Source organism: Bison bison, unplaced genomic scaffold, assembly GCF_000754665.1.
Source record: "Bison bison bison isolate TAMUID 2011002044 unplaced genomic scaffold, Bison_UMD1.0 scf7180017864345, whole genome shotgun sequence".
NCBI classification, from domain to species: Eukaryota; Metazoa; Chordata; class Mammalia; order Artiodactyla; family Bovidae; genus Bison; species Bison bison.
The window spans coordinates 72,796-91,413 of record NW_011494917.1 but is presented as its reverse complement, the minus strand read 5'-3'; the positions used below and the strand labels follow the sequence as shown (position 1 = coordinate 91,413).

The following is an 18,618-nucleotide window of genomic DNA, read 5'->3' as shown; positions in this document are numbered from 1 at the left end:
GAGTCTGAGTGAACTCTGGGAGTTGGTGATGGACAGGGAGGCCTGGCGTGCTGCGATTCATGGGGTCGCAAAGAGTCGGACACGACTGAGAGAGTGAACTGAACTGAACTGAAACCTATTTGGGAAAGCAGTTTGGGGTGAAGAATTTGAGGATGAAAACACTTCCTGACTTTGTAGTTAGAACAGTGACTTACATGGGCTTCCCAGGTGGCGCTAGTGTTAAAGAACCTGTCTGCTGATGAGACAAAGAAGACGTAGGTTCAGTCCCTGGGTTGGGGAGATCCCCGGAGAAGGGAACGGCAAACCCACTCCAGTATTTCTGCCTGGAGAATTGCATGGACAGAGGAACATGGTGGGCTACAGTCCTTGGGGTCGCAGAGTTGGACACAACTGAAGTGACTGAGCATGAGCACTTTGTAACTTTGTAGTTGTAACAGTGAAGCCAGGAGTATGTGCCTGAGGTCCACCAAGGTTAGGAGTAAGGGGAAAAGAGAAGGTACTTTGGGATGAGTGGGGTAGAGAAATGTGCCAAACACATAATCTTTGGACATGCTGAATGGGAGTCTGTGGGACACCCATAGAGTCACATCTCACAGACAGTTGGGAGCTTAGATCTAGAGCTGAAGAGACTTGTCAAGAGTAGGGATGGAGACACACCGTCAGTAGCTGAAAGATGAGAGTGGGCGAGTTTACCAGGGAAAGGGTGCAGGCCAGGGAGAGAAGAGGAAACTATGGATATTTGCTTTTGTGGACTTCTTGAGAATGTGAGACACTTGCTGGCTATCGTTTATGATGCAATTTCAATGTCACATGTATGTTTCAGCTACACTTTTTGTGATGGTTGTAGATGTCCTTCATTCCCATGTGTTTTCCCTCCCAAATAGGACTCCTTTCCTATGATGTCAATCCAACACGCGCTCCAGTGGCTTTACCCGTACACTGTGTTACTGGGCCATGAAGGGAAGATGGCTGTGCAAGGGGTTTTAAAAGTAAGTGTCTGCTTCACTTTCTTTCTTACCTTTCCCGTGTTCTCTTCCTGTGCCTTCTTTTCCCTTCTCATCTCTCTCTTACCCTTTTTTCCTACTTTTGTGTCTCCTTCTTTCTTTCTTTCCTGTGTCTTTTCTTCTCCTCTTTTCCAGACGTGCAGGTGCTGGCTTGACAGTAATGGGGAGTAAATATTCCTTCTGCATTTATTAGCAGGCACTCTACACTAAGGAAGAGCTTTTCTTCTCCATGACATACTTATTTATTCATTTATATCAATATGGACTTATGGATCCCTATTTCATTCAGTGGGTTATAATTTACTATCATTATTTATTTTCACACTAACATTATCTCAGGTCTTGGCCACTTCAAGCTAATCATTGGTAGAGTCATTGACTCACCCCAAATAGTTCCCTTTTATGAAGGACGTTTTTGTTTTTCTTACACAGTTTGACTCAAGGCATATAGATTTCTAAGAAGCAGGTAGAACGTGAACACTTGGCAGTTGTGGTCATGTGTACACGCCCCAGGATTTGACATATGGAATAGTATTTGGGGACTTCCTTAATGGTCCAGGGGTTAGGGCTTCACACCCCCAGTGCAGGGAAGTAAGATACCCACATGCTGCCCCGTGCGGCCAAAAAACAAGAGATACTTGAACGGTATTTATTCTGCCTTATCCCAGAACATACACAGGGTCTTTGGGAATATGGAAGTACTCTCTGCAGCTAGTATTAGTGAGAGGGGCTCAGAAGAGTGGAACAGTAGATTCTAATTACTTAAGTGGGATTTTATTTTGTATATCAGCTAGTCCAAGAAGTAGTGTTTTCATTGATTGGTGATGTCAATAATAATAATAGCAAAATAAAAATAACAAAAAGCTGTATCCTCATAAATGCTAGAATGTATAGTTATTAGCAGAATCTTAAGGAAAAACAAGAAGAAGCAAGGGGAAAATAATGGTCAATAAAGAGACAAAGGAAAGTGGAGGAGACAGAAGAGAGATGCAGGCCTGAGAGTGGTGAAATAGCGGCCACTGGTGAAAGAAAGGGGTTTTCTGTGTGTGTGAGAAGGGGTAAGGGAGTGGGGGTGGGAGAGAGGGGGAAATAGAAGGAGGTTAAAGAGATAATGGAGAACCATTTGGAAATGGGGAAATTAATTCATAGGCTCAAGGAGTTGGGAAACTACCAGTTTGACTGTATAGTTCACTCTAAGATTCAGAGATTTTTTTTCTCTTTGGCTGCGCTGGGTCCTCTTGTTTCTGCTCAGGCTCCTCTAGTTGTGGCGAGCGGGGGCTGCTCTCTGGTTGCAGTGCATGGGCTTCTCACTGTGGCGGCTTCTCTCGTTGCCCAGCACAGGCTCTCGGGCGCGTGAGACCCTTAGCGCACTAGAACGTCAGCAGTCGTGGTGCACAGGCTTAGTTGCTCCAAAGCATGTGGAATCTTCCCAGACCAGGGGCCGAACCCGTGACCTCTGGAATGGCAGGCAGTTTCTTACCCACTGGGCCACCAGAGAAGTCCTAGAACTCACCTTTGGTTTAATTAACATCTGTGCTACCTTGGCATCCGTCATTGAAATAGCATACCTAATGTCTGAGAAAAAAAGCCTGTATTTACAGGTGAGCTCCCAGCTGCACATCAGCACAAAGTTCAGTGCCGTGGGAACAAGGGTACATGGAATAGAAGAAAATATCAGTTCTGATAAAATGAAGCAATATAAGCTTTTGTGACACAAGCAAGAGAGGATATTGATAAGTGTCTAGATAAGTCTGTTATGAACGAAGGTCTTCATTTTTACAAAGGTATCAGTTTGATGTGTTTCTGGTCTCTAATTTCAGAATTAGTCATACAAATTCTATAAAGTTATACAATGCCTTTAAAGAGTTGAGTTTTCTAAAGAAGATAGTCAGTGTTGCTTCATTTTGTTTGGCCTTTATCTGGACCTTTATAATTAAAGGGGAACATAGAATACTGATTGAGAGTCCATATTACAAACAGAAATAATTTCAAATCTGATTGTAGAATTTAAAAAAAAAATGGAAAAAGGGGAATTTTGTTACTTATGTAAGAGGAGAAAAAGTGATTGTCTTTTCTTGCCTTAATTTTGTGAAGAATTATATATCTATTTTATTCCTCTATTTCCTTTTTGATCAACAATCTTTAAATTTCCTATGCCAGCAAATGGTAACTCACCTTGCAACTTCAGTTCTTGAACTATTTTAGTGTATTCTAGCCTACTATTTTTATTCTACTGAAATATTTTAGTTTGCATTATTTATGAGGATGTAACAAGTATAGCAAGTGTTCAAGGCATTAGTTCCTTTCTGGAATATAAATGCTCTGACATCAACCCTATGTCAAGTTAAAACTGTCATTACTATGGCTGGAATAAAAGCATGGCTTTAAGCTCATAAATGTATTGTTTTAGAATTTTATGAGTCTGAGTTCCAGATTCTAATGAATGTAATTACTTGGCTAAGGCTTTACTCCTTTTCTATTAAACTTCCTTAAAATACAATGTAACTTTTTCTTTTTCTCTTTTTGATGAAATTAAGGAGTCAATGATTGTTAATTGTCTACAACATGGAAGCTCTTCCTATCAAACTGTGTGACACCAGGGGAATTTGCATATATAAATTGTGTAAAGTATAAAACTTATGTTTTCTGTGGTAGCACAAATAAACAGTTTTTCTTAGGATGGAGAAAGGAATGATTGTCTTGGGTACTTAAGACATTGAAATGAGGACGTGAACTGGGCTGTTGTGTTTAAAATGTTGAAACTGAAGATAATTTTCTTCCCCAGACTCTATTTTCTAGAATTGAATCATTCTGTTGAATAGGCAGTGATCTGTTCTTTCATTGGGTTTCAACTCTTTTGCTATAGTGATCGTGTTCTGTAAGTATTGTAGGATTTGTGGGGAATAATTTCTGCCTGTTTAATGCTAAAAATGAGTTAAGCCTTTCATATTGAATATGCTGCTGTTAAATGGGCATAGGATTTAATTAATTCTTAATTAGTATCCTCATGTTTCATATACTTACTTGTGTTCTGTATGCGTTTTTTATATAATCAGCTGGGATTAGAGAGTTTAACCTAGTGTTAGAACCTTGATCACTGGCCTACATGGAAAAAGAATCAGTGGTCCGGGCGTTTTAGGTCCAGTCTGGCAAGATTGAGAACCTGTGTTGTGGAAGGCAGTATATCAGATACCATAGAAGATTGATTGTTATACTGTATCATAACCAGTTAAACTAACCATACAGGCAGTCAGCAGGATGGTGTCCAGGAGGTTCTATTTTTCTCAATTTCAGGCAGCTGTTAACTTCTGTTGATTTAAGAAATCAACTGATACAGCCCTTGTTATAATTTACTTTAAGCATGTTTTCAAGAGTCACATCATCCTTTTCTAGGAAGCTGGAACCTTTGATTATCAGGAATTGTAGACTGAAAACTTCTGTCAGATCATTCTATTCCTTGGTATTTAGTAAATTTTAGGGCCTATTTTCCGGAGAAGGCAGTGGCACCCCACTCCAGTACTCTTGCCTGGAAAATCCCATGGATGGAGGAGCCTGGTAGGCTGCAGTCCATGGGGTCGCTGAGGGTCGCATACGACTGAGCTTTCACTTTTCACTTTCATGCATTGGAGAAGGAAATGGCAACCCACTCCAGTGTTCTTGCCTGGAGAATCCCAGGGACGGGGGAGCCTGGTGGGCTGTCATCTATGGGGTTGCACAGAGTCGGACACGACTGAAGTGACTTAGCAGCAGCAGCAGCCTCAGGGACTATTTTCAGGTCATCTTTAGTAATTGGCTTAAGTAGAATGAATGGTATCTGCAAAAATAGGGGGAAAATATTCTCATTAATTTTTTTGCCTTTATTTTTATAACACTGAATGACTTTTAGTTTTAATTAAGATGGACATTTCCAGATATCCAACATTAATACTAAAATAAAAAGTAAATTATATGTTTTTCTGGTCATTTTATAGCGCTTTGAACTCGAGGATTCAAGAAGATCTGTGCTTCCTGAGAAGATTGTGAGAGTGGAAAGGACGACCGAAAATAATGTCTTCCAAGCTTCTGTGACCCTCCGGATTGCAGAAAAAGAGGTGACCATCAAGGTAATGAATGAATCAAGGTTTGTACTTTCTAAGATTGCCTGTATTAACCACACAGGTTCTGGTTAGTACTGGACATTTTTTTTTAACCTAAATTGAATTTATAATCTGTTCATAAGTCTTTGGTTCCATAGTGTCACATATATATGTCTGTATCTGTGTATTTATGTATCCAGTCGTAAACTCTGTAAAAAAATTTGTAAACTAGAAAAATTTAGGAGAAACATAGGGATAGCTTTTCATCAAAAACCAGTCAGCCTCTGGGAAATCAAATACAGTGTTTATTAATGAAAGCATTTTGTGTTCTAAGTCCTTGATAAGAAATAGTTTGAAAATATGTTTTCAAAGATTTCACAGCTGAGGATTGAGACCCCAAGGACTGTAGCCCACACGGCTCCTCTGTCCCTGGAATTCTCCAGGCAAGAATACTGGAGTGGGTAGCCATGCCCTCCTCCAGGGGATCTTCCTGACCCAGGGATCGAACCCGGGTCTCCTGGATTGCAAATGGATTCTTTACTGTCTTAGGTACAGGGAATCCCAGAACTAAGGATTACCCTTTTCAAATAAAATATCTGTCAGCTATAGGAAGCGGTTGAAAGGGGAGCTATTGTAGGTGAACAGTTTTTAGAGGAGGGAATGGTATTTGGTCACAGAGCTCCATCTGCTTTCTCTGCCTGCTTTTTTCTAACCCTTTCTTTGAGGGTCCTGCGAATCCCAAGAGGTGATAGGAAGCTGACACTAGAATACACAGCTTGAAAAATACTGACTTAATGAAATTGTAAGTGAATGTAGGAAAGAGTAAACGCTTGCCTTCTTATGTTAGGACAGAGCGAATTTTCATGATAGACTTTTTTGTTTGTTTTAATGTAATAGTAATAATATTAGGTTGGCCAAAAAGTTTGTCCAGGTTTTTCCATAAGATGGTACAGAAAAACCTGAGCAAACTTTTTGGCCAACCCAATACTTATTCATGTAATTGTATTTATTCAGTCATCAAACAAAATATTGAATATGTCTACCATGAGCTGGGCTCTGTTTTGGAATCTGCTGAGTGCCTGCAGTGTACTAACACTTTAATAAGGAGGAGATAGGAAATAAAACGAAGTAGGTGTGAAGGACGGGAGGAGGTTTTAAGAATAGCTGCCTGTGAGTGGTAAACTAAAAATAAAAATGGGAAAAGATTTGTGGATAGTTTAGAAATCAGGAGATCTTTGGTTGATTTTGGAGAATCCCAGTTGGCTGATTTTAAATTCTGTCCTTATAACTGAAATTTGAGCAAAAACCTTCATTCTCAAGCAGTGCATTGTTATTATGAGTTATAAATAGCATGAAAATTACTTGATTCTCATGAAAATGTCTGACAGCATGGGCTTTAATTTTAGAGGGATTATTGACTTGGAAGTTTGATGAAAATGATCATCAGATCTGTGCTTGAGAAAATTGCTACTCTCCTGAAATATCTAAAACACTATATAATTGAATTGAGCAGGAAATTATTTGAAATTTTAAATGGCAGTTGTATGCTTTCATTTACTAATATTTTTAGAAAAATATGCATATTACATTTACCTCTTTTTAATTGTAGGTACCAGCTGGGACTAGGCCATTAAGTCAGCCTTGTACATCGGACCATTTTATACAAACCTTGAGCCATAAACAACTACTTGCTGAAATGATGCAGTCTCACATGGTTAAGGACATATGCTTGATTGGAGGAAAAGTAAGACTGGCAGCCGTACTGCAAACTTCTGTCTCCTGACTTTGGGTTGTTTTGACTTATCCCTTAAATGATTGTGTCCATTTGTAGGGTTGTGGAAAAACAGTCATCGCTAAGAACTTTGCAGACACCTTGGGATACAATATAGACCCTATCATGCTGTATCAGGTATGCTGCTCATTTTTAGCACTTGGACTATAAACGTGTGCTTTCGGACCATCAGTAGAATTTATGGATATCCTTATTTAAGTTGGACCTGTTAGTTTTGAAGTTGATAAATAACTGAAACAGCTATCAAACTGGAATGCAATTATAATTATTTGGAATTTTTGAAAGTGTATTCTAGGATATCGGATGTCCCCGAAATACCACGGTCTGTTTTTACATGCATGTGTACACTCAGTATAGTTAACAGTAACTTGGATATACAGTCTTCCCAGCATGATTTGTTGAAAAGACTGTCTTTTCCCCTATAGGATAGTCTTGTCATTCTTGTAAAAAAATCAAGTGACCGTATGTGTGCCGTGAATTTCTGGACTCCCTATTCTACTCCACTGGTTTATATGTCTGTCTGTATGGTGAGGGGGAGTACTTTTTTTTTTTTTTGCTTAATTCATGGAAGATGAGATGAATACTTTGCCTTCTTAGAAAATCACTCCTCTTGATGGTTAGCTCAATATGAAAGTTCATTAGAAGTGATCTGAGAATGGCATTTTATCATAATCTGCCTGCAGTGCAGGAGACCTGAGTGTGATTCCTGCGTTGGCAAGATCCCCTGGAGAAGGGAATGGCAACCCACTCCAGTATTCTTGTCTGGAAAATTCCATGGACAGAGGAAACCGGCAGGCTACAGTCCATGGGGCTGCTAAGAGTTGGACACAACTGAGTAAATAACACTTTCACTTTTCACCAACCTAGTTTCAAATGAAAATACTTTTCTACCAAATGATGGGGAGGAAAAAAGCCTAAATCATCAATATATTTATAAAACAAGTTAAATTTTATTATAAACATTTTATATTCTATTTATAAGTCTAGGATAAATACAAGCATAATTTACCTTCCCAGCTGCCATTGCTTTGACATCATACAGAGAAGACCTTTTGTGAAGATAATATTTCTTTTCTCTTTGACCTCACCCCCATTTATTAGTAGTATTATTGCTAAAATTGTACACATTATTCTTTTTCTTACGTTAAAGTAAAAACTCCCATTCTAATGAAAGCTGGAAAGAATTTTTGCCTCATCTGTTTATTCCGGACAGTACTGATTCTGTATCAGATTTCTATAGTCAGTTTATGGTGATTTGTACAGTGTAGTGACAGATTACCCTATGAGCGTGTGCTTGAACTGTGAAGGTCACAGTAACCCCATCCTACTCTCTGTTAAAAGAAGAACCAAACAAGGGAGTACATGTGTATTTGTCAATATAGATCTCTCAACTACTGAAAAACTATCTAAAGAATCTTGCCATTGAGAAAGTTACCCTTATGCGAGAAAGAATTAGTTTAAGAGGCCGAGAACAGGTTTTCTTATGTATTTTTGGAGAGTGCCAGTAAGTTCACGAAAGATTTCTTTTAATTTTTTTTAACTTTCCTGTTGAATTTGTTGATTGATGAAGAAAGGTAAGAAAATTATACTATTAACGTTGATGGCAGACCATTCTATTACCTGATACTCCTCTGAGATATGAAGTCAGTCTTTTCTAGTTCCTGCCATGAGATAAGGTCATTTAGTCATATCTTGAGTGAGTGAGTGAGTGAGTGAAGTCGCTCAGTCGTGTCCGACGCTTTGCGACCCCGTGGACTATAGCCCACCAGGCTCCTCCATCCATGGAATTCGCCAGGTAACAGTACTGGAGTGGGTTGCCATTTCCTTCTCCAGGGGGTCTTCCCAACCCAGGGATCGAACCCAGGTCTCCTGCACTGCAGGCAGACGCTTTAACCTCTGAGCCTAATCTTCTATCTGAAAAATAAGGGGGGTGATGATACTCAAAAGGCACATAAGATTCCCATAAAAATATTTTGCCCAGCCTCAGCATGTACACTGTCTACATTGTAGATGGCCTGCAAGGATTGGGAAAACTGGTGCCGAGATAAAGAAACATCATATATTCTGAAAATCCCTTTTCCAACTTTGCTCTTCTGCTCATTAATCTTTAGAGCAATGACTGGGAGAAAAAATTGGTTTAGAAAGATATGAAGAAATATAATATTGACAACATGTTCTGTAGGTGATTTTGTATGTCTGTCTCTCCATATGGCTCCTTTCCATGAACTGAATCAGAGTGTATATCAGGCCCTATATTGACATTGGCAAGTTTTGTAAACTGTTAATCAGTTGGTCTCATGATAGAAAACAAGCTCTTGAGATTAAATATGACTCTGCTTACAGTTTCATATTTATTAGTAGTGTTCATTGATTTATTTGGAACAGAGGAATTAATTTAATAGAATTCAAGGTTAGATTTTGGTTTTATAATAATGTAGCCCATATTAATGCAAAATTTTCAGAAGTTTGACCCAACATAGAGAATTTAGTGGGAATAAGCAACTCAGCATCCATTTTCCTAGAAGATATAGAGATTTCCCTGTTAATTGTACATGTATAAAGCTACGCTTAATCTGTAGGTTTTGCCTTATTTTTAGACTTGACTATTTTTAGAACTGGATTTCATATGAAGAAAAAGAAAAACAGAGCTTTAACACAGATTTGTGGCAGTACATAAAATAAGTTTTATAATAGGCTATAAAAATCTTAAATCATTTGGCTCAAGTGTTAGGTCAGATTCTTTTAACTGGTTATTCTTTTTTTAGTGTTGAAGCCAGTGATTTCATAGTATTGAAGAAATACAGGTTATTATTCTTTTCTTTCACAACCAGATAAGGGCATGCTTCCAGATGTCTTTTCACACCAATGTAAATAGCACCAGATCTGTAATCTCTTATTTTTCTTTTTAAGTATTAGTTGGATTAAAAGCCAAGTCAACTCCAATCAAAAATTAAGGTCAAATAAGTTTAGGAGACTTACAGTGAACTGTCTAAAATCACTGTCTAAAACATATTGAAGTCTTAGGATCATTTTTGACCCTCAAGTTTTTCTTTTTATTCTAAACTCAAACCAAATCCTTTTCTTCATCTTCAGTCTAATTTACAATCTCTCTTTCCTGTTTATCCAAATACGGAGTAGACATATCTTAACTTTTATTCTCTCTCATCTGTTTTTACTGCCCTGTGTCTTGGATTTATTTCCTTGCCTCTTGTCTTTGTCTGGCATTTGCACTTTTTTCATGAAGATTCCAAGACTCTGTATTAATTTAAGTGGTTGATACTCAACCTTGGAGCTGGCTTTCTGTATGATTCTGTAGATCATTTTGTTTTCTATATTTACTTTGCTACAATCTGTCATTCTTTCTGTCTCCTGAGTATTTTTTCTTTTTCCCTCAAGAATAACCTTCATAAGGCTAAGAATTTACTTGAACTCAATTCTTCAAATTTATTTTATTATAAAATTTATTATAAAAATGTATATCATCATACAAATTCTACATCCTGTGAATTTTCAAATAGAAATTATAAACTAAGGGTAGCTGTCTTTTCATAGAGCTCTCCCTCATTTTTTCATAGCTGTGTGTTATTCCATCATGTGGTAATACCCGAGTTTACTCACCCTGTCTCCTGTATCTGGACAATTGGGCTGTTTCCAGTATTTTGTAATTACAAACTAAGCTGCAATGAATAACCTTGTGCATATGTAGTTTCATATTGTTGGAAGTGTATCTTCAGGATTAATTCCTAGAAGTGAAGTTGTTAGGTCAATAGGTAAATACATGTGTGGTTTTGTGGTGTGTGTGCTTGTTAAATTGCATCAGTCGTGTCCGACTCTTTACGACCCTGTGGACTGTGGCCTGCCAGGCTCCACTGTCCATGGCGTTATCCAGGCGAGAATACTGGGGTGGGTTGCCACACCCTCCTCCAGGGGATCTTCCCAGCCCGGCTGTCAAACCCATGTCTCTTATGTCTCCTGTGCTGGCAAGCGGGTTCTTTACCACTCGTACCACCTGGGAAGCTGGTGGTTTTGTTAGATATTGCCAAATTTTCCTCTGTAAGGATATGCCATTTTGTGTTCCTACCAACAATGCCAACAGAGAGGGCTGCCAAGCTCTTCAAATTTTGCCAATTTGATAGTTAGAAATGCTATCTAATGAGTAGTTTTAATTTGCATTTTTTTATATTAGGAGAAAAATTGAAAATCTTTCCTATTTTTAAGAGCCATTATTATATCTCTCCTTAGCAAATTATCCGTTCATTTCTTTTGCCCATTTTTCTACTAGGTTTTTGATCTTTTTCCCCTTATTTTTGTGTCTAATATTAGGCATATCTGCTTTTTATCTGTGGTCTATCTGCATATATTTCTCTCTCAGTCTGTGAGTTATACTTTGATTTCATTTATGGATAAGTTAGCTTTGCCTTGTACATTTTAAATGTTTTGTAATTAAATTTATTGTTATTTTATTGCATCTAGATTTTGAGTCATAAGGATTTTCCCTATCCCCAGGTTAAGGAGGAATTCACTCATGTCTCTTTCAGCTTCTAGGCTGACCTCTCTCCAGTTCTTGCACGTAACCGTTCATATTTTAGAAGCAGCAGGATAGCACTGGATCTTTCTCTTTCATGCCACCATCTCTCTCTCTCTGACCACAGCTGGGAAACATCCTCCCACTTTATGGAGTCAGATTATAAAGTTGGGCCCACAGGGGTAACCCATAATAATCTCCCCATCTCAAGGTCATTAAGTGAATCTTGTCTGCATAGTTCCTTTTGCCATGTAAGGTTACATACTCACAGGTTCTGGGAATTAGGACACAGATATCTTTGGGGGGCATTATTCTGCCCATTACAGTGACCGTAATGGAAGATCACACCACTGAGAACATTGCCATGGGTGGTATTTGAGTTACAAATGTAGTACCTCTTTCAGTCCATATAGTTTTCATATTCATAGTGATTCAGTATGTACTGCAAGCATCCAACTTCATGATATTCTTTGGTGTAGTAGTGCCCATGTATTTGTTGAAGTATGTATTACTTTTTAACAGGTTATTTCCCCTGTACTAAAATGTAGGCATTACCCTGAATTTTTATTTGAAATTATGTGAACAGGTATAGTATATTACTTATGGGGTTTTTTCAAGGCTATAAAGCAAAAATTACAAAGTGTTGTTTATAAAATGGGGATGTTTATAAAATAGAGTGGATCTAACAGGATGGAGAACCCAGTGGGTTAGACCGTAGCATAGTGCTTGGCATGAAGATATGCAGTTGAATATGCACCATCTTCGGAGAAGGCAATGGCAACCCACTCCAGTACTCTTGCCTGGAAAATCCCATGGATAGAGGACCCTGGTGGGCTGCAGTCCATAGGGTCATGAAGAGTCAGACACGACTGAGTGACTTCACTTTCACTTTTCACTTTCATGCATTGGAGAAGGAAATGGCAACCCACTCCAGTGTTCTTGCCTGGAGAATCCCAGGGACGGGGGAGCCTGGTGGGCTGCCGTCTATGGGATCACAGAGTCGGACACGACTGAAGCGACTAATGCACCGTCTTAGAGGCTTGCTCTTGTTCAGTTGCTTAGTTGTGTCTGACTGTTTACGACTCTATGGACTGCAGCACGCCAGGCTTCCCTGTCCTCCACCATCTCCTGGAGTTTGCTCAAACTCGTGTTCATTTAGTTGGTGATGCCATCCAACCATCCATCCTCTGTCATGCCCTTCTCCTTCTGCTGTCAGTCTTTCCCAGCATCAGGGTCTTTTCCAGTTCAGCTCTTCACATTAGGTGGCCAAAGCATTGACGCTTCAGCTTCAGTATCAGTCATTCCAATGAATATTCAGGGTTGATTTCCTTTAGGAACTTGGGAAATTTAAAAATATTTTTAAGTAGAATGACTTTTGTTTTTACATATGTGAGGGACAGAGGTGATTATTCAAACATTGTTGTCATTCTCCCCACGAAAAACAGTTAAGAGCTTCTCCATGTATAGTGTTCTCTAATGCAGAATAGCAATAGAATTACTTAGATCAGCTTCTGATTTCTGAGAGCTAATTAATTCTTACACCTTAAGGCAGGAGGCGATTTTGAGACAAATCCATTTCCATTCTAGAATTACAATTTTCCACATGTTTTCTATGTTTTTAAAGAATAACGTTTTGTGACAATGTAATAATCTCTTTTTGCAACCTCTTTGAAGCGTTTCATTTACTAAAATTTATAATTACTCTAAAATAGGCCAGTAAAGTGGAATTTCCTGACTTTCAAAATTAAGGATGAGAAAGGTTAAGTGCCAGAGTTTATACCTCAAGCAAAGCTTATACAACGGGAACTAGCTTATTAATTTTCAAGTCATTTTCTTGACTACCAGATTGTACATCTTTAAAAACAAAAGTAGCAGACAGTGAGGCTCACTCTGAGATGGGAGGGCGCTGGGTTGCGGCCCTAAGAGTACCACCTGTTTTTATTTGGAATGCTTTCCTTCATGTTAGGTGGGTTTGCTGTAGAATGGTGGTGTCCTCGTGAATCAGTTTGTCTTTCAGTACGGGTCTGTTTTTCTACTTTCTGGCTTTTTAAAAACCATAGAATGGAGGAGTTACCAAAAATCAGTGGTTGTTTTCAACTAATAGAAGCCCATCTCAAGAGTGTATTATTTTTATAATTGAAACTTTGTAAAACATATCTTAGACTCTTACTCTGATGGAGAAATCATCTAAAAAACGGAGTGTAATGGCACTTATAGTAATTTATATTAAGTTTGCAGCTGGAACTAATTGGATTGTTTATCTGATAGCACGTAACTACAAAGTTATATATTGAAAAGTCAAGCTGTTTGCTTAACTTGATAACCTTTTAAACTTATACACTCTAAAAATACAAAGTGTATTATTTTAAAGTTTAACTGTGCAATATATGTTAATAAAGTTTCATCTTACTGTATTTGCATACATTTGCCATTTAAAAGGCCGGAAGTTTTACATTCATTTTTTTAAACAAAAGTATCCAAACATGATATTCAAATCTTTTATAATTTTAAAAGTATGTACTGAACTCCTTATTTAATTGAAACAGTGTACATTTTAAGTAACGAACAACATCTTTTGTGTTGTCTTAACAAATTTAGTTATCGTGAGGTATTTATTAGATTTATAAAAACACTCTAAGAGGCCTTTGGCCATGTGTATAAAAATAAACATTACAGTAAAACCAAATCCATTAGCCGAAGGAAGAAAACAAAAGTAACCAGAGAATCCTACCAAATAAGGAATTTCAGCCTGAAAGGTATTTCATTTACCATCCTTGGTGATCCCAAAACATAGGATCCATAAACTTGAGAGGGAAAGAATTTCAAATTTGAGGATTCTCTGTGGAATAGCTCCAAACTTAAGGACACAGTGTGATGAAGTCCCAGTACTGTTGGTAAGAACAAACTGTTATGCTTGACTGTCTCTATCAGTTAGGACATTTGTTCTAAGTCTACTTTACAGTAATCTTGATTAGGGGTCTTAGGGCAATCTTTAATCTTGATTAGGAGTCTTAGGGCAATCTTTTAAGGGTCCTCAGGATTAAAGATTGCCCTAAGACCCCCAATCAACATTAAAGATTGCCCTAAGATCCCTAATTAAGATTACTGTAAAGTGCATTTAGAACAAATGTCCTAACTGATAGAGACGGTCAAGCATAACAGTTTGTTCTTACCAGCAGTACTGGGACTTCATCAACACTGTCCTTAAGTTTGGAGCTATTTCACAGAGTAAGGAATAAGAGTTTAGAGTAAGGATTTGCTAAAGGTTAGTTAGTAAGAGTGGAGAAGGCCATGGCAACCCACTCCAGTGTTCTTGCCTGGGGAATCCCAGGGATGAGGGAGCCTGGTGGGCTACCGTCTATGGGGTCGCACAGAGTCGGACACGACTGAAGCGACGCAGCAGCGGCAGTTAGTAAGAGTAAGGCTTTGCTAAAAGTTAGTAGGATTAATGGGCTTCCCTTGTGGCTCAGCTGGTAAAGAATCTGCCCAAAATGAGGGATACCTGGGTTTGATCCCTGGGTTGGGAAGATCCCCTGGAGGAGGGAAAGGCTACCCACTCCAGTATTCTGGCCTGGAGAAGTCCATGGGTCACAAAAAGTCAGACACAACTGAGCGACTTTTCTTCAGCAGAATTAATAATGAAGTTATATGTTTATATTCTTATGGGAAACATGTCAAGAAAGAAAAGAAAGAAGGATTTTGATTTGATTTTGACAATTACAAATTTCTGTAAGTACCTTTGTTGTTGTTCAGTTGCTAGGTCACGTCCGACTATCTGAGACCCCGTGGACTGCAGCACACAGGTGTTCCCTGTCCTTCACTACCTCCCGGAGTTTGCTCAAACTCATGTCCAATAAGTCAGTGATGATATCTAACCATCTCATCCTCTGCCACTCCCTTCTCCTCCGCCCTCAATCTTTCCCAGCATCAGGGTCTTTTCCAGTGAGTCAGCTTTTCATGTCAGGTGGCCAAAATATTGGACCTTCAGTTTCATCATCAGTCCTTTGATTGAATATTCAGGGTTGATTTCCTTGTTGTCCAAGAAACTCTCAAGAGTCTTCTCCAGCACCCCAATTTGAAAGCATATGTTTTATAAACATATTTTTATTTTTGGAAACAAAAAGTAAATACATACTTCTCAGCTTTATCATCTAGTTGCCTTTTATGATTCCTAAGTGCTTTGTTTTTCTGTTTCCCCCTTATTGAAAAAACTCCAGTTATTCAGGATCCAACCACTTTCTAAATATATTGAATTTTATTGCTGGTTTGCAAACCAAAGTTATAGAAGCAACAGCTTTCTGAGGTGTTTCAACTAAAACCGTTTGGCAGAACAAGAGAGACAGCAAAGAGAAAGGCGGTTTTAACAGACAGAGTTCAACTAGTGCCGCTGGGTGCTGAGCTGAGGCAGCTTGGGATCTGAGCTGATAAAAGCTGGGAAAATCCTGATCTTATAGTCTGTTGACTACTGTTGAGAGATTAACGACCTGAAGATGGGCCTCGGCCAGCCCAGCTCCTGGGATGCTTTGTGTTCATTTCCTGTGGTTCCCTGGAGCTCCCCCAGATTTAGGTAGCTGCTGGCTGCTGCCTCTGTGCTGGTGAGGAGCAGTGCACACCATACCCTCATGTAGTGAGGAAGGTGGACAGGGCTGCCCTGATGCCTTCCACAGCCTGCTTCTTTAATCTTAGCAAACCTTCTTCTGTGCTGCTTCAAGCAGGAGACTCCACATTTATCCTGAGTGATGCTCCCTGAATCTTTTAAGTCTTCCCTAAGTCCTACATAGTGACAGGTGTTTGCAGTATCTCCCGTGGGGGAGCAATTCAGAGACATCAGTTTTAGTTTTGTGAAGATGGTTCCAAAAAGGACACATTAAACCAGTCAAAAGAGTTATTTAGTATTTTAGCCATGAAACACTTTTTAGCTTTGTCCTCATCTACCACGCACCCCACACCCAATTGCCAGTCTAACATCATTTGCTTTTTACAAGATCCACTCTAGCTATGGACATCATCAGTAGCTCTAACCCACCCTCCCTGGACTCGTGTTTAGAATTTGCTGGAAAATGCATTTGGCATATGAAATTTTACTTTATAGAGTTTTTAAGAACCCATCAATTATGTTGTTTGAATGTTAATTGATACTTATTCCTCTCTCACACACACATTAATATTCTACAGTCAAAGCAGATTTCACTTATACAATACAGAATTATCAACTATAGTCACCATGTTTTATATTATATCCTGAGATCCTAATTCATCTTATACCTTAAAGTCTGTACCCTTTTACCAACCTCTTCTTATTTCCCTTGGCTTTCCTGGTGGCTCAGATGGTAAAGAATCCGCCTACAATGCAGAAGACCCAGGTTCAATCCCTGGGTCAGGAAGATCCCCAGGAGTAAGCAAATGGTAAACCACTCCAATATTCTTGCCTGGAGAATTCCAAGGCCAGAGGAGCCTGGCAGGCTACAGTCTATTCAGTCACAAAGAGTCAAACACAACTGAGCAACTTTCGCTCATTCACTCATTCATTCTTATTTCCCTCACCTCTCAGTCCCTGCGGAGAAGGCGATGGCAACCCACTCCAGTACTCTTGCCTGCAAAATCCCATGGACGGAGGAGCCTGGTAGACTACAGTCCATGGAGTTGCTAAGAGTCAGGCACGATTGAGCGACATCACTTTCATTTTTCACTTTCATGTGTTGGAGAAGGAAATGGCAACCCACTCCAGTGCTCTTGCCTGGAGAATCCCAGGGACAGGGGAGCCTAGTGGGCTGCCGTCTTATGGTGTTGCACATGTGTCTGTGACTTAGACAGCGACTTAGCAGCAGCAGCAGCAGCTCAGTCCCTGACAACCATTTTCATTTCTATGACTGTGACTTTTATTTATTTATTTATTTTTAATTTAAGGATAATTGCTTTAGAGTATTGTATTGGTTTCTACCAAACATCAACGTGGGATTCACTTGTAAATGGTACCATAAAGTGTTTGGCTTTGTCTTTCTGACTTACTTCACGTAGGGTAACACCCTCAAGGTCTAGCCATGTTGTTGCAGATGGGAAAAATTCCGTCTTTTTTATGGCTGAATAATACTTGTATGTGTGTGTGAACCATAATTTCTTATCAGTGTTTTGTCAATGAACACTCTAGGCTATTGTGAATAATGCTGTAATGAACATAGGAGTGCAGATATCTCAATATTCTGTTTTTATTTTCTTTGGATATATAGCCAGAAGTGGGATTGCTAGATCGTATGGTAGCTCTGTTTTTATTTTTTGATGAACCTGCATACTGTTTTCCATAGAGGCTGCAAAAATCTGCATTCCCACCAACAGTGCACAGTGGCTCCCTTCTCCCCACCTCCTCACCAGCATTTGTCATCTCTTGCTGTTGTTTGTTTTGTTTCTGATAATGGCCACTCTTATAGGTATGAGATGATATCTCACTGGGGTTTTGATTTGTATTTCCTTGATGATGAGCAATGATGACACCTTTTCATGTATCTGTTGTCTGTTTCTATGTCTTCTCTGGAAAAACATGGGATCAATTCCTCTGCCCATCTTTTAATCAGATTTTTTTTTATGCTCTTGAGTTATATGAGTTCTTTATTTAGATATTAACCTTTATCAGTTATATGATTTGCAAATATCTTTTTCCATTCAGTAGTTTGCCTTTTCATTGCGTTCATGGTTTCTTTGCTGTGCGGAAACTTTTTCTTTTTAGTCTGATGTTGTCCCACTTGTTTATTTTGGCTTTTATTGCTGTTGCTTTTGGTGTCAAATCCAAAAATTATCACCAAGACCAACGTCAAGGAGCATACCACCTATATTTTCATCTAGGAGTTTTATGGTTTCAAGTCTTAAACATTCAAGTCTTTAATCCATTTTTAAGTAATTTTTATGCCTCGTATAAATAGCGTTCAGTTTCATTCTTTTGCATGTGGCTACTGTGGTGTTGGAGAAGACTCTTGAGAGTCCCTTGGACTGCAGGGAGATCCAACCAGTCCATTCTGAAGGAGATCAGCCCTGGGATTTCTTTGGAAGGAATGATGCTGAAGCTGAAACTCCAGTACTTTGGCCACCTCATGCGAAGAGTTGACTCACTGGAAAGGACTCTGATGCTGGGAGGGATTTGGGGCAAGAGGAGAAGGGGAAGACAGAGGATGAGATGGCTGGTTGGCATCACTGACTCGATGGACGTGAGTCTGAGTGAACTCTGGGAGT

General features: G+C 39.1%; 1 protein-coding gene across 2 annotated transcripts in view; it reads left to right on the top strand.

Moving 5' to 3' along the window:
* LOC104999121 (von Willebrand factor A domain-containing protein 8-like) overlaps positions 1–18,618 on the top strand; it is a 135,829-nt gene that overhangs the window by 69,241 nt on the left and 47,970 nt on the right. For both annotated transcript variants that reach the window (XM_010854591.1, XM_010854592.1), the window contains exons 9-12: positions 885–989; positions 4,976–5,107; positions 6,690–6,824; positions 6,912–6,989. In XM_010854591.1, coding sequence (XP_010852893.1) covers positions 885–989; positions 4,976–5,107; positions 6,690–6,824; positions 6,912–6,989 — 450 coding nt within the window. The remainder of the gene's footprint in view (positions 1–884; positions 990–4,975; positions 5,108–6,689; positions 6,825–6,911; positions 6,990–18,618) is intronic.